At 41.1% G+C, this 17,172-nt stretch overlaps 1 protein-coding gene across 9 annotated transcripts in view; it reads right to left on the bottom strand.

Moving 5' to 3' along the window:
* Positions 1–549: 549 nt before the first annotated feature.
* Positions 550–17,172, bottom strand: part of WNK2 (WNK lysine deficient protein kinase 2) — a 146,152-nt gene continuing 129,529 nt past the window's right edge. For 7 of the 9 annotated variants that reach the window (XM_065946744.1, XM_065946747.1, XM_065946749.1 and 4 more), the window contains one exon: positions 550–755. In XM_065946744.1, the coding sequence (XP_065802816.1) occupies positions 585–755 (171 nt within the window). In that variant the 3' untranslated portion in view covers positions 550–584. Of the gene's footprint in view, positions 756–3,590; positions 3,703–17,172 lie in introns of all 9 variants that reach the window. The other 2 variants (XM_065946745.1, XM_065946750.1) reach the window with 1 other exon arrangement.

Below are 17,172 nucleotides of genomic sequence, written 5' to 3'. Positions count from 1 at the left end.
AAGGGTCATTTCAAGCCACTGTGGATGCCTGTCCTGTGCCTGGGGGATGTATGATCATGAGTCTTCAAGTGACACAGAGTAAGGAAGCCTGAGGGGCAGCATAATGAATGGAGCTGTGTGCGCAAAGGCCCAAGCCTGGAAGGGCCAAGGAGCCATCACCGGAGATGGGCACCACTGTTCAGCCTCCAGGGCTCTGCACAGAATGGGGCTGTCCTGGGTGTGAAGGAGGAGAATGCCTGAAAATTGGGGGCAGGATGCCTGCAATCCACAACCTCAACTGCTTCTCTGAGAGCTGGGCCTTTATCACACATCTGACCCATCCTAGCTGCTGTCTGGACACAAGGACCTTGAGCTACCCTGGGCACTATTAAGCACCATAGAAAGTGTCCATCCCTATATTCAAGAACCCCTTAGCTAAGGGTACTTACCCCCAGACCCGTCCAGCTGTGCGATCCCAGGAGTTTCTCCAACACCCTCATTCACTTACCACCATTGCAGGTTACCTGCCTGTCTGGGGACCACCAGAAAGGAGAGTTTGAAAAACCAAAGTCCCGTTTCCCCCAAAATATTTTTTTTATTCTTGCTTACATTTGTGTTTCCAATTGTGAATAAAAAATGCTTAGAAAGTGATTACAAAACATGGTGAACCGGACGCGAGGCGTGGGCTCGCCTTCTCTGCGTGAGATGACACGGGGCCTGGCGTCTGGGTCTGGGTCGGCCTGCCTGGGCTCAGTCGGGCTTCTCACTTTCAGAATCTAGAAAACAAAACCGCCACAGCTCATTATAGGCCTGCCGTGACCATGTGAGGCCCTGGATGTTGGAATGGTGACACCAGAGCGGTCACACTCCTTGGAGGGCCGGGCTGCCTGACCACGACCCAGGCACTACACAGATAAGACTCCTGGCTGCCTCTGCCACCTGGCCACCTTCCATACTGAGCAACCGCCCGAACCAGGCAGGGTGTCCCAGGGTCCGCACAACTGTTGCTTGGGAGAGGGAGGGACCCCTGGCTCCTTGGGCATAGCAAGCAGAACAGCACCCCAAGCCGTCCCGGCCTCTGCCCAGAGCCAGCGCTGAGGTGGAGCACTGCGGGTGGCCGGAGCACAACGCCTGACTGCACCTTGGTGGAAACAGGACAAAGAGGTCAGGGCTGCAACCCCAGCTGGGTGCAGTAGGAGGAACCACCACCCCCAGCTTGAGTGCGTGCAGCAGGCATGCAGGGGCACCGCCGGCTGAGCATACGGCCATCAGGGCCGGCGAGCCAGGAAAACGTGCTGAGCCCCGCAGGGGGCCTCCCCCAACCTGCACCTGCGGGACAGCAGAGCCCCTCAGGTGACCTGAGAGCAGGTGGCCCAGCCCCCCACCCAGCTCTGTTCAGAGCGAGTCACACAAACCTGGCTGTTAGACAACATGGACAGGGGTCAGAGACACCTTTCGGTTGGCCATGAGACTCATACCCTCCATAGGCAGAGGCTACTGTACATCCAAATGCAGTTCAGATTCCGAGTCTGAAAGCCGAGTGAACAGGCCAACCTAGGCCCCGAGCCGCAGAGCTGGCCTACGAGCCCTGCCCAACACCCCACTCTTATCCTCCGAGTTAGGTCGGCTCAGCGTCAGTCACATCAGATCCTGCCAGGAAGACAGCATCTGCCACTCAGCCCCCCGGCCCCTCCTGGCCGCCCCGGCCTCCTGGGCGAGGTGCTGACAGCAGGCGTGTTGCTGAGAGTGAAGTTGTGCCAGGCCAAAGCAGTGCTGCCTCCAGGGCTGCCCACCCAATGCTCCCTATGAGACTGGCCTGTTCAGCTTCTATGTGGCCAGAAGTTAAGAAAAAGATGTGGCTCCACACTGTTTTCAAGCAAAACTGTTTATTTTTCTCCTTCAAATATACAATCTCTTGGAGAGCCTGTGCCACTGACCATTCCTATTACAGGCCAGGACTCCAAACCAGATGTCTGGTACAGCAGGGGAGCGGGAAGAGGGCAGTTTCCACCACCCGCAGGAACCCGGCGCACAGGACTCTCAACCCAAGGACCCAGGGGCACATTACAGAGAACAGAAATCTCTTACTATAGCGTCATGCCCTGGCAGAAGATTCTGCATAATCACCTAGAAAATTCAATTCTAACTGAATTGATGGAATAATACATTTAAACCAGAAGAATTCAGCCAGTCCTAGTGAAGTCCCAAAGTACAGCAGAACTATACAATTCACAACTGGGCAGCCCAACCAGCTGCCTCCCAGTGGGAAATGGGAAACATCTTGGCCAGCGGGGAGTGGGGCCTTCAGCTCCCACCCTGGGCTGTTTGGTGCCTGTCTGAGATGAGGATACCACTGAAATTTCCAGGAGAGGAACACTCCTACCCCCCAGCGTGATGGCTTGGTGCCTGGAGAACAGTCTGGAGGCCAGAGGTGGGCGGAGTAGCCTGTGAGCACAGGGGAAAGCCAGGCCCACCCAGGTGGCCACAGGCCTTTGTGCAAAGAACAGAAAAGGAAGGCAGGCTGGGAGGGGAGGTTGGTGGGCCCCCTGAGCAGAAGGGGCAACACTCTCTCTGCAGAGCAGGTGGCCTGCCTGTGCTTCGGCACCTCCAGACACACACCTTTACCTCTCCCACACTCGCAGCAGCCCTGCAGGCTTTGGATCATGTCTGCTCACCCAGCACTTTACAGCAGGTTCCACGTAGCCAAACACAGATGCGAACATTTCTGACTAAGAGATCAACTACCATTAGCAATGCACTGCCCCAATTACCATGCACCCCTGGGAAGTCTGCTGGCAGTGCCTACGGCACTGCAGTTGAGGGAATTTGTCCATCTGTTTGCTATCTGTGACCATACCGCTGGAGAGATCTCATTTTATGAGTACAAAGCAGAGTTACTCTAGCATTTGCAACTCTTCAATATTCAAGGTCACTAGTTCAATTTTTTTAAAGCAGGTACAACAGAAAAGATCAGACTTTCGCTTCAGATTTGTAAACCATTCATATCTCTGCAACTTAAAATGGGAAATAGAGATATCAAAGCACAAACCAACTATGCATGAAATACACCTTTTCTGATACAAGGTTTTTTTAAAACACCTCTTTCCATCAGGCAATGGAAAAGCTGGAATTCAAGGCACTGAACTTCTGCAGGGTTATTACAACGTTCTAACCATCGATTCAAGTACAGGAAGTGAGTGCAAAGACAGCAAGTGTTGACCATGGGAACCTAAGAGGAAAGAAGGTCTGCAGCAATAAAGGAAGCGAGGATTGCTGCCCATGTGCCAGCTCCCTGGCTGGGCACCCACGAGCAGGCAGGGCAGGACTTGGAGGCCAAACCACAACCCGACTCTTCCAGGCTGTTCAGTGTCTTCCACTGGCAAGTAGTGAGACAGAGAGCTACATGATCTGCAGCCTGGGGCCGGGCATGCTGACCACAGTTGGCCGGAAGAACACAGGGAGGGCTGGCGCATCTGCTGCCCCCAGGCTTGGCCCCCCGCTGGGGCTCCGGCTGCCTGCCTGGGCTGCCCAGGGACCCCAGGACACTGGAGCTGGGATCAGGCTTCCATACTGGCCCAAAGGTGGGGCTGGGAGGCAGGAGAGGGCAGTACCTGGCATGGGCACAGGAAGGGCTGAGGCAGCTCCAGGAATGACCACGGTGGGTACAGCGCTGGGTACCGGGGCCAGACATGGCATCCCCATTGCTGTTCGAGATGTGTTCATCTACAAGACAAGAAACATGGCTTCAATCAGCTGGCATCACTCAGGGGCCTTGGAGGTCCCTGCAGTTCCTCCATCCTCAGGAGAGGGTGGTCTTAGGACCTGCCCTGGGGCACCTTTTAATGACTAACATCAGAGTGAAAGTGTGGGGCAAGAAGGCAGCCACATGCCGTTAATGTCTACAGGCCAGAGTGGGCTTCAAAACAGACCTGGCAGGACCTAAACCCTGAGTCACAGTGAGGGAACCACACCCCCCACCCAAAGACCTCCTGCTTGACTAGTCAGGGCAGTTAAGGGAGGTCCAGAACAGCTGGGCGTTCTGCAGGGCTGGGTGCCCAGAGATCTGGAGTCGGGGGCAGGGTGGCTCCTTGGCTCCCTGCAGCTCAGGTACAGCCCCAGAAGAGAAGCACCACGAGGATAGGGAAATGAGCTGTGATGGTTAGTGAGACCAACATGGCCATGACGCAGAAAACTGATGAAGCTACTGCAAGAAAAGAGATGACGGACCAACAGCCTTCAAACTCTCTAGACAAAATGTTGGCAGATATAACCAAGCAACTACAAAAAAAAAGAGATAAAACATCAGAGCCAAGTGAGGTTTTGCCCCACAAATGCAATGATGTTGTCCCAGCAAAAATCACTGCATCTCACCACAGTTACACACCAAAGGAGAATTCCATGTGATGCTCCCCACAGATGCAGGGGGAGTATCTGAGAAGTCTCATACTCCCTCACAGAAAGCACAGGGGCTGAAGCTGGAGGGTCTCTCCTCCACCTAGAAGGGCCTCTGTTTCAGAACCCACAGCCAGCCCTGTGCCAATGGTGAAATGCCAAATGTATTTCCCCTTACCCCTTGTTGCCCCTGCCTCTAGTCAACACTGTATGGGAAAGTTCCAGCCAATAAAAGAAAAGGAATAAGGAACACAGACTGAAAAGAAAAAGGAAAACCATCCTTATTTGCAGACGACAAGACCATGTATGGAGAAAACCAAAAAGAGCAGACAAATCAATTTCTAGAACTAAGAAGTAGATTTAGCAAGATTGCAGGATACAAGGTACAAAAAATAACCATATTTACGGTTATTTACTACCATATTTACCACCAACATAATCTGTAAAAGGATATTTTAAAGCAATAAAATTTATAATCACATTCCAAAATATCAACTATCTCAGGTTAAATTTAATGAAAGACATGTAACAACTTTACACTGAAAACTACAAAACTTCACTGAGAGAAAATTAGACATAAACAAAGAAATGTCATGTTTATAATAGACTTGCTACTGTTAACGTGTCAAATCTTACCCAGATGATCAACAGACTTAATACTATCAGAATAAAAATCCAATAAGGCTATTTTGTAGATATATACAGGCTGTTTCTAAAATGCAGATTGAACTATTAAAGACCTAGAAAAATCAAGAAATTCTTGGAGGACAAATAAGAAGTATTAACAGATACAAACTACATAAAAAGATAAGCAGCAAGAATTTACTGTGTAACACAGAATTATAACTGATATCTTGAAATAATGTATAATAGAATACAATTTGAAAAAAAAAATGACTACTAGCTAAGCCTTCAGCAAACAAAACCAGCAAATGCTGGGGAAGGCAGGACTCTTGTTTTCCAGAGTTATCACTTATAATAATATTTGGATGTCCAGTTTTCACCAAGAAATCACAAATATTTACACACAGAAAATGGAAAGTATGATCCATACAAAGGGGAAAACTCATTAATAGAAACTGTCCCTGAAGAAGTCTAGACACTGTACTTACAAAATAAAGACTTTAAATCAACTGTTTTAAATATGTTCAAAGAATTAAAGGAAACATGGACAAAAAGGAAATCAGGACAATGACGAATGAACAACATGAAAATATCAATGAAATCAAAGAAGTTATAAAATATCAGAGCTGAAATATTAGAGCTAAAAAGGATAATAACTAAAATTAAAATACCACTAGAGGAGCTCAAAAGCAGATCTGAGGAGGCAGAAAAAGAATCAGCAAATTTGAGACCATATAATTGAAATAGTCAATTCTAAGAAACAGAAAGAAAAAAAAGAAGAAGATAAGTGTACAGAGCCTATCAAGAAGAGAAAACTAAAGACAGGAAAAAATACTTGAAGTACAGAAAGAAAAGATTGTCAACCAAGATTCTACACTGAGCAGGTTGAAAGAGAAATTAAGACTTCTGGATAAACAAAAACAAAGGCAGGTTGTTACTAAAAGATTTGCCTCACAAGAAATGCTAAATGAAAAACTTTCATTTCAGGTTGGAATGAAAGGATAATAGTAACTCAAAAGTCATGAGAAGAAATAAATGAAGCAACTACATAGCTGAATATGTAAGCCAATACTATTGTAATTTTGGTTTTATTTTTCCCTTATATGATTTAAAAGGCAAATACATTATATAACAATTATAAATCCATGTGAATGGGTGCACAATGTATAAAGATGCAATCTATGCAAAAACACAAAGGAGAAGGGATGGAGACAAACAGAAGTAGTGTTCTCACACTATTGAAACAAGGTGGTATCATTCAAATAAAGCTGTTATAAAGTTAAGATTTAATTTTAAACACTAAGATAATCAATAATAAAAATATATACAGAAAAGTTAAAAAGGGGAGGAATCAAAACAACACACTACAAAAAAAAACCTAAAAAATTTTAAAAGGCAATAATGAAGTAATTGAGGAATAAAAAACTGTAAGACATACAGAAAAAAAAAAAAGTAGAAACCCTTTATTATCCATAATTACTTTTAATGTAAGTGGATTGAAATCTCCAAATAAGAGATTGGCAGACTGGATAAAAAAGCACAAGTGATCTATATGCTGTCTACAAAATACTCACTTTAGATACAAAAACACAAAGACGCCGAAAGTAAAGGATGGAGGAGGGGAGATCAGGGTGGCAGAGTAGGAAGATGATGCTGAGAGGGTAACAGGCAGGAAGGCCAGGGGTCTCCAAACGGAGGAAAGAGGCTGCAAGTGCCAGACGTTTTTATCTCTCTTAAGCGGGAGGAGGAAAAAAACCAGATATTTTTTCTTCCCGATACAAATTTAAAAGGAGGTTTCTCTTAAAGTGCTGTGTTGCCATGACACCTGGTTTCACGGAAGCTAACTACTCTCAAACCTTGAGTTAACCAATACATTTCTTTTTCTTATGGAAATGTTGTCTTAAGCTATGTTAATGTACCCCAGACTCTATCTTCAAGTTGGTTCCGCCAAATGGCCCAACCTACTTACTCAGGTATTGTTCCCCTAATCTATGTAAATGAAACTATTTGTTGGTATTCTGCCCTTCTAGGAGATTCAAGTCAATCATTTTATGGCCAGGATGAATTATCTGGTGCCATTTTAAATTTTATGACATTCCTTTCTTTTCATTAACAGACTGTGAGTGACTATATAACATACAGCTAAAGACAAGGGGGGGGGGTACTCTTTTGCCCCCTCTGATGCCTATGTCAGAAGCTTTCTCTATCTCCTTTATACTTTAATAAAACTTTATTACACGAAAGCTCTGAGCGATTCAGCCTCGTCTCTGGCCCCGGACTGAATTCGTCTCCTCCGGAGGCCAAGAATCCCGCGTCTTATCGTTCAGCACCAACCTTTCAATGCCAACCTCACCTTCCCCCATGAACGCATCAAAAATACATCTAATACATGGAGCAACTTTCTCTGAAAATAAACTGGAAATGGAAAGAAAAATTTTTCTAAAATAAAAGCTGTAAAAGAAAGAGCCATATGAGTCATATAAGAAGCAAAAAGAGCTATCAGGCTGCGATCTGGGCCCACAGAAGAGAAGGGTGATATGTGGTGGTCGCTAGATCTCTCCTGGTGGTGATTTGACCTACATATTTGGTACATCAGCCCTGGGGCCCAAGATGCTGACATTTACAGTATAGGAGTTTCAGAAGGATATAAGTCTTCTTCAGCGGTCTGAAAATCAACTGGACTTTGAGGAGGGTGAGAAACCTAGAAACCTAGACCCAAGTTTGATTACTCCCAGGAATGAAGTGTAGGATGGCATTCTGGAGAGTTTCATGAAACTGCCTAGCATGTGCCCAGCCCCTCCACCTCTGGAGATTTCCCACCAGGCTGAAAGCTACCATTGCTAAGGAGCGTGTGGAGCTGGGGGTGGAGCTGGCTCAGACCTAACCCTGCATATAAATGGGGCAAGTACAGCCACTGCTGGTACTCAGAGGCAGCAGATCAGGAGCTGATTGGAGCTGACTAGCCTGCTGAGACTGTTCCAGTGTACACCCTGCCCCACACCTGGTGCCCACTGCAGCCCTTTCTTCTCTGGCACTGTGCCTCCTGGGGCAAAAGTGCCATTTCTAGGAGAGGGTAGAGGGCATACCTACAGGGAAAGCAACCAACTTGAATACCACCCCTGCTTCAGCACTTGGGGACAAGTCCCCACCCCTGATAGGTAGTGATGACCACTCAGCATAGAAGAAGCTTCGGCTCACACTTGGCTATGGCTCTAGTCCCTCCACCTCCAGCCCCATCACCCACCAGGTGATACCAGACAGCACACCCTGAGGGGAGACATGACCCATTTTCACATCAGATCCAGCTCTCACATCAAAACCACTGAGCACAGGCAGACGGCATAGAGATGCTTCCACATGAAGTACAGTACATCAAGATCAGGAGAGGTAACAGTTTCACCTAATTTCACGGCAAGAGAAAATGTTAAGCAAAGTGAGAAAACAAAGCAATGTATTTCAAATGAAAGAACAATGAAAAAACCACCAATGAGAACAGAGAGAAATAACCAGATAATGAGTTCAAAGCATTGGAAATAAGAATGTTAAACAAACTAGGGAAAAGAACAGATGAACACAGAGAGAATTTTAACAAGGAACTAGAAAGTACAAAAACCAGTCGGAATTGAAGAATGAAATAACTAAAATGAAAAACATACTAGAAAGAATTAAAAGAAAACTAAGTAAAAGAGAAGAATACATAAGTGATCTGGAAGACAGAATAATGGAAATCACCCAACCAGAATGGTAAAAAGGTAAACAAATTTTTAAAATATGAGAACAGTTTAAGGAACCTCTGAGACAACATCAAGTATGCTAACATTCACATTATAGAGGTTCCAGAAGAGAAGAGAGAGAGTGGAGAGGGTTGAAAATGTATTTAATGAAATTATGGCTGAAAATTTCATGAACCTGAAGAAGGAAACAGATATTCAGGTGTTCAGAGTATTCCAAACAAGATGAACTGAGAGATATAGACCAAGATGTATCATAGTTAAAATGGGAAAAGTTAAATTAAAGAGAAAAATTAAAGGCAGCCAGAGAAAAAGTCACATAAAGTCACATACAAAGGAATACCCATAAGTCTATCAGCTGATTTTTCTGCAGAAAGTTTGCAGGCCAAAAGGGAATGGCATGACATACTCAGAGTGGTAAAAGGGAAAAAGCTACAACTAGGATTATTTCCAGTAAGACTATCATTCAGAGTTGAAAGGGAAATAAAAAACTTCTCAAATAAGGAAAAACTAAAGGAGTTTATCAATATTAAACCAATCCTAAAAGTAGTCTTAAATTCTTTTCCCCACGTGGAAAAGAAAGGGGTGCAACAAGATGTAAGAATTTATCAGTTCAGTTAGGTTTGATCACTCAGTAGTGACTGATGTCTGACTCTTTGAGACCCCATGGATTGCAGCACGCCAGGCTTCCCTGTCCATCACCAACTCCTGGAGTTTGCTCAAACTCATGTCCATGAGTCGGTGATGCCAGTAAGAATTTATAGGAAAGGAAAAACCCCACAAGTAAACACAAATATATAGAAAAGGTTGTGGATCAATCACTCAACATAAGCTAGTACAAAGATTAAAAGACAAAAGTTAGAAAATCCACTATAACTACAATAAACAGTTAATGTATATACATGAAGATGTAAAATATGACATCAAAAACACAAAACATAGGGGAGGCTAGTAAAATGCCCTTTAGAATGGCTACCAGTTAAAAAAAAAGCAAACAGATATATAGGTCAACATATATGAACCTCATGGTAACCACAAATCAAAATACTACAATGGATACACAAAAAATAGGGAGAAAGTAACACAAGCATATCATTAAACAAAATCATCAAATCAGAGGGAAGAAACTAAAGGAAGAAGAAAAGAATACAGAATGACAAAAATAACCAGAAAACAAGTAACAAAATAGCAGTTAAATGCACACCTGTATATAATCACTTTAAATGTTTCAATCAAAAGACAGAGCAGATAACTGGACCCATTTGTGTGCAAAAGACTCTTTTTAAAGACACACACACTAGGTCCCATTTGTTTATTTATGCTTTTATTTCCAATATTCTGGGAGGTGGGTCATAGAAGATCTTGCTGTGATTTATGTCGGAGAGTGTTTTGCCTATGTTCTCCTCTAGGAGTTTTATAGTTTCTGGTCTTACATTTAGATCTTTAATCCATTTTGAGTTTATTTTTGTGTATGGTGTTAGAAAGTGTTCTAGTTTCATTCTTTTACAAGTGGTTGACCAGTTTTCCCAGCACCACTTGTTAAAGAGGTTGTCTTTTTTCCATTGTATATCCTTGCCTCCTTTGTCAAAGATAAGGTGTCCACAGGGTCGTGGTTTTATCTCTGGGCTTTCTATTCTGTTCCATTGATCTATATTTCTGTCTTTGTGCCAGTACCATACTGTCTTGATGACTGTGGCTTTGTAGTAGAGTCTGAAGTCAGGCAGGTTGATTCCTCCAGTTCCATTCTTCTTTCTCAAGATTAGTTTGGCTATTCGAGGTTTTTTATATTTCCATACAAATTGTGAAATTATTTGTTCTAGTTCTGTGAAAAATACCATTGGTAGCTTGAAAGGGATTGCACTGAATCTATAGATTGCTTTGGGTAGAATAGCCATTTTGACAATATTGATTCTTCCAATCCATGAACACGGTATGTTTCTCCATCTGTTTGTGTCCTCTTTGATTTCTTTCATCAGTGTTTTACAGTTTTCTATGTATAGGTCTTTTGTTTCTTTAGGTAGGTATACTCCTAAGTATTTTATTCTTTTTGTTGCAATGGTGAATGGTATTGTTTCCTTAATTTCTCTTTCTGTTTTTTCATTGTTAGTATATAGGAATGCAAGGGATTTATGTGTGTTAATTTTATATCCTGCTTTTATTCTTGAATTAAAAGCTTTTGCACAACAAAGGAAACTATAAGTAAGGTGAAAAGACAGCCCTCAGATTGGGAGAAAATAATAGCAAATGAGGAAACAGACAAAGGATTAATCTCAAAAATATACAAGCAACTCCTGAAGCTCAATTCCAGAAAAATAAATGACCCAATCAAAAAATGGAGCAAAGAACTAAACAGACATTTCTCCAAAGAAGACATACAGATGGCTAACAAACACATGAAAAGATGCTCAACATCACTCATTATCAGAGAAATGCAAATCAAAACCACAATGAGGTACCATCACACGCCAGTCAGGATGGCTGCTATCCAAAAGTCTACAAGCAATAAATGCTGGAGAGGGTGTGGAGAAAAGGGAACCCTCTTACACTGTTGGTGGGAATGCAAACTAGTACAGCCACTATGGAGAACAGTGTGGAGATTTCTTAAAAAACTGGAAATAGAACTCCCATATGACCCAGGAATACCACTTCTGGGCATACACACTGAGGAATCCAGATCTGAAAGAGACATGTGCACCCCAATGTTCATCGCAGCACTGTTTATAATAGCCAGGACATGGAAGCAACCTAGATGCCCATCAGCAGATGAATGGATAAGGAAGCTGTGGTACATATACACCATGGAATATTACTCAGCCGTTAAAAAGAATTCATTTGAATCAGTTCTAATGAGATGGATGAAACTAGAGCCCATTATACAGAGTGAAGTAAGCCAGATAGATAAAGAACATTACAGTATACTAACACATATATATGGAATTTAGAAAGATGGTAACGATAACCCTATATGCAAAACAGAAAAAGAGACACAGAAGTACAGAACAGACTTTTGAACTCTGTGGGAGAAAGTGAGGGTGGGATGTTTCGAAAGAACAGTATGTATATTATCTATGGTGAAACAGATCACCAGCCCAGGTGGGATGCATGAGTCAAGTGCTCGGGCCTGGTGGGCTGGGAAGACCCAGAGGAATCAGGTGGAGAGGGAGGTGGTAGCGGGGATCGGGATGGGGAATACGTGTAACTCTATGGCTGATTCATATCAATGTATGACAAAACTCACTGAAAAAAAAAATACTAAGTTATTTCAATTAAAAAAAAAAAAAGACTCACATGTTATACTTCAATAGAAAGTAAACTCAAAAAAAAAGACACACACACTAGGATTTCCCTGGTAGTCTAGTTACTAAGAATCCAGCTGTCAGTGCAGGGGTCATGGGTTTAATCCCTGGCCCAGGAAGATTCTACATGCCGTGGGGTTACTAAGCCCATGTGCCACAACTACTGAGCCCATGTGTTGCAACTACTGAGCCAATATGCCTACAACTACTGAAGACTAACTCTAGAGATTGAGCTCTGCAATGAAAAAAGTCACTGCAATGAAAAGCCTGTGCACTGCAACTAGAGAGTAGACCCTGCTCACCACAACTAGAGAAAGCCTGCAAGGAGCAATGAAGACACAGCATAGGCAAAAAATAAGTTAAAATAAATAAGTTTTTCAAAGGACATGCAGACTATTTTTCATGCAAATGAAAATGACAAGAAAGCTGGTATCAATACTTACATCTTACAAATAAGATTTTAAAGGAAAGTCCATAAAAAAGAAAACGAAGGGCATTATATATTATATATTATATATATATATATATATAGTGATCAATTAAAAAAAAGAATATAACATTCATTAATATATACACATCCCATATAGGTACAACTAAATTTATGGAAAACAAATATTAACAGACATAAAAAACAAGAAACTGACAATAATAGAAAAATAGTAGGAGAGTTTAACACTCCACTTATATCAAGGAACATATTCAAACAGATGGAAAATCAATAAGGAAATAGTGGTCTTAAATGACACACTAGACCAGATGTACATAATAGATAAATATATAGGACATTCCATCCCAAAACAGCAGAATGCACATTCTAAGTTCACATGGAAATGTGCTCCAGGATAGATCGCAGACTAGGCCACAAAACAAGTGTCAATAAATATATGAACACTGAAATTACATCATGCTTTTTTGTTCAACCACAACAGTATGAAACTAGAAACCAGTTACCGGAAGAAAAAACACAAACACATGGAGCCTAAATAACATGTCTTTAAAAGAAACAATGAGTCAGTGAAGAAATCAAAGAAGAAATCAGAAAAAAACAGAGAAATAAAAACAAAAACACACCTTTGTACCACTGATGTGATGCAGCAAAAGTAGATGTAATAGGGGAGATTATAATGATACATACATATCTGAGCATACAAGAAAAATCAAGCTATCTTCCACCTAAATGAATTAGAAAAAGAACAAAGCTCAAGTCAGCACAAGTAAAGAAATAATTAAGGCATTATTTTAAAATAATATTTTTACTGATCTTTATTGAAAAATAATAGATCAGAGAGGAAGTGAATAAAATGGAGACAAAAAATAGAAAAGATCAATGGAAGCAAGAGCTGATTTTTTTAAAGGATAAACAAAATTGATAAGCTTTTAGCTAGGCTCATTAAGAAAGAAAGAGAATTCAAATAAGCAAAGTATTTAGGAAACAGAAGATTACAACCAATATCAGTGAAACACAATACTGTCACAGAATATTATAGACAGTTATATGCCAACAAAGTGAACAACCTAGAAGGAATGGATAAAAATCTGAGAAACACAAAGCATTCAAAGACTGAATCAGAAAGAAATAAACAAACTGAACAGATCAATAAGAAACTGAATTAGTGTTCAAAAAAAAAAAAAAAAACTCCCAGCAAACAAAAGTCCATGAACAGATGGCTTCCCAGGGAAATTCTACCAAATATAATAAGAAGAGCTAATACCTAGCATCACAAACAATTCCAACAAATGAGGAGGAGGGAACACTCCAAAATTCATTCTACAAGGCTATTATTACCCTGATAAATTTAGAAAAAGACATTACCCAAAAAATAAAATTACTTCAATATCTCTGATGAATACAGAAACAAATATCCTCAGAAATATTAGCAAACCAAATTCAACAAGATATAAAAATGATCATATACCATAATCAAGTGTGATTTATTTCACAGATGCAAAGATGGCTCAAAATCCACAAGTCAATCAGTGTCATACACCACATTAACAAAAGGAAGGATAAAAATCACATGATCATTTCAATAGACACAGGTCAAACATTTGACAAAATTCAACTTCCATTCATGATAAGGACTCACATCAAAGTTGGTACAGAAAAAAACATATTTCAACATAACAAAAGCCACTTAGGACACACTGACAGCTAACATACTCAGCTGTTTCCTCTAAAATCAGGAACAAGAGAAGGATACCCACTTTTGCCACTTCCAGTCCTAGCCACAGCAATCAGATAAGAAAAAGAAATAAAAGGTATCCAAATTGGAAAGGAAAAAGCAAAAATGTCACTATTTGCAGATGACATATTATATATAGAAAATTCTAAAGTCCTAACAAAAAACTAAGAACTAATAAATGAATCCAATAAAGTTGTAGGATATAAGATTGACAAACAGAAACCTACTGCTTTTCTAAACACTAACAATCAACTATCAGAAAGACAAAGCAATAAAATAATTCCATTTAAAATTGCATCAAAGAGAATACAATATCTAGGAATACACTTAATCAAGGAGGCAAAAGGTCTATAATCTAAAGACTACAAAACTAAGGCAAAGGAAACAAAAATAAAAATAAACGAGTGGGAATTAATTAAACTTAAAAGCTTTTGCACAGGTAAAGAAACCTTTGACCAAAAGAAAAGACAACCTATTGAAAGTGAGAAAATATCCACAAATTATATGACTGATAACGGGTTAATATCCAAAATAAATAAACAGCTCATATACTCAATATAAACAAAACACCTTATTAAAAAAATAGGCAGAGGACTTGAATAGATATTTTTCAAAGAAAACATACAGATGACCAAGGCACATGAAAAGCTTTTAAACACTGGTAATCAGAGAAATGTAAAACCACAATAAGGTATCACCTTACACTTATCAGAATCAGTTCAGTTCAGTTCAGTTGCTCAGTCGTGTCCGACTCCTTGCGACCCCATGAATCGCAGCACGCCAGGCTTCCCTGTCCATCACAAACTCCCGGAGTTCACTCAAACTCATGTCCATTGAGTCGGTGATGCCATCCAACCATCTCATCCTCTGTCGTCCCCTCCTCCTCCTGCCCCCAATCCCTCCCAGCATCAGGGTCTTTTCCAATGAGTCAACTCTTCACATGAGGTGGCCAAAGTATTGGAGTTTCAGCTTCAGCAACAGTCCCTCCAATGAACACCCAGAACTGATCTACTTTAGGATGGACTGGTTGGATCTCCTTGCAGTCCAAGGGACTCTCAAGAGTCTCCTCCAGCACCACAGTTCAAAAGCATCAATTTTTCGGCGCTCAGCTTTCTTCATAGTCCAACTCTCACATCCATACATGACCACTGGAAAAACCACAGCCTTGACTAGAGGGACCTTTGTTGGCAGAGTAATGTCTCTGTTTTTTAATATGCTGTCTAGGTTTGTCATAACTTTCCTTCCAAGGAGTAAGCGTCTTTTAATATCATGGCTGCAATCACCATCTGCAGTGATTTTGGAGTCCCCAAAAATAAAGTCAGCCACTGTTTCCACTGTTTCCCCATAGCTGTAACCAAAAAGATCACCAATAACAAACATTGGCAAGGATATTGATAAAAGGGTACCCTAGTACACTGTTGATGGGAATGCAAATTGGTGGAGCCACTATGGAAAACATTATAGAGGTTCTTCAAAAAACTGAAACTAGAAACACTATATGATCCAGCAATTCCATTCTTGGGTATGAATCAACAGAAAATGAAAACACTAATTTAAAAAGATACATGTGCCTCAATGCATGTTCACAGCAGCATAATGTACAATAGCCAAAATATGGAAACAACCTAAGAAACAGATGAATGGATAAAGATATGTAGTTTATATATATAATGGAATATTACTCAGCCAAAAGAATGAAATTTTGCCATTCGTATCAATACAGATGAAGCTGGAGAGTATTGTGCTTAGTGAAATAAGTCAGAGAGAGAAAGACAAATACTGTATCTGATCAGATATATGTGGAATCTAAAAAAAAATGAACATAACAAAACAAATACAGATTTACAGATATGCAGAAAATAAATTAGTGGCTACCAGTGGGAAGCTGGAGGGAGAGGGGGCAAGACAGTGGCTGGAGATTAAGAGGTATAAGCCAATATGCATAAAATAAATAAGCCACAAAGATATATTATACAGCACAGGGAATATAGCCAATATTTTATAATAATTTTAATGATATACATCTATAAAAATATTGACTCACAATGCTGTACATTTGAAACTAATAAAAATATATTATTAAAAATAAATAACTATACTTATTATAAATAATAAAAATCAACTATACTTCAATTTAAAAAGTTTTTAAAAAAGAAAGTAAAAGGATGTGAAATAAAACTCTTGAGAGCTCATCCAAGATGGTGCAGCAGGAAGAGCTTGGGCTAACCCCCTCTCAGGAGCACACACACACACACACACAAAACTGCTGAGGAGCCATCAATAAAAAAGACTGAAAGCTGCCAAAAAAGATATTCTACATCAAAGGATATAAAGAATAAACAAAAACAAGATGGTAGGAAGGGTGTACTTGGAATAATCAAATCCCATACACACTAGGTGGACTGTCCACAAACTGGAGATTAATCACATCGCAGAAGTTCTCCCACATGAGTTAGAGCTCTGAGCCCCAAGTCAGGTTCCCCAGCCTGAGGCTCTGATATCAGAGGGAGGAGTCCCAAAAGCACCTGGCTTTGAAGGCCAGCAGGGCTTGACTGCAAGAGCTCCACAGGAGCGACTGAACTGAACTAGGCCACAAAACAATTCTGAAAGATATAAATCATACAAAGTATACTTTCTAACACAATGGATGAAATTTAAAAACTAGATGACTGGCATACACACACACACACAGAAAGTGGATGACAAACTCAAACAACCAAATAGTCAAAGACATTATCACAAGCAAAACCAGAAAACACCTTCAGTTCAGCCACTCAGTTTGGTCTGACTCTTTGCAACCCCATGGACTGCAGCATGCCAGGCCTCCCTGTCCAACCAACTCCCAGAGTGTGCTCAAACTCATGTCCATTAAGTTAGTGATGCCATCCAACCATCTCACTCTCTGTTGTCCCCTTCTCCTGCCTTCAGTCTTTCCTAGCATCAGAGTCTTTTCAAATGAGTCAGTTC

Source organism: Muntiacus reevesi, chromosome 10 (assembly GCF_963930625.1).
Source record: "Muntiacus reevesi chromosome 10, mMunRee1.1, whole genome shotgun sequence".
Classification (NCBI taxonomy): Eukaryota; Metazoa; Chordata; class Mammalia; order Artiodactyla; family Cervidae; genus Muntiacus; species Muntiacus reevesi.
The sequence above is the reverse complement of the archived record's forward strand: the minus strand, read 5'-3'. Positions and strand labels throughout refer to the sequence as shown.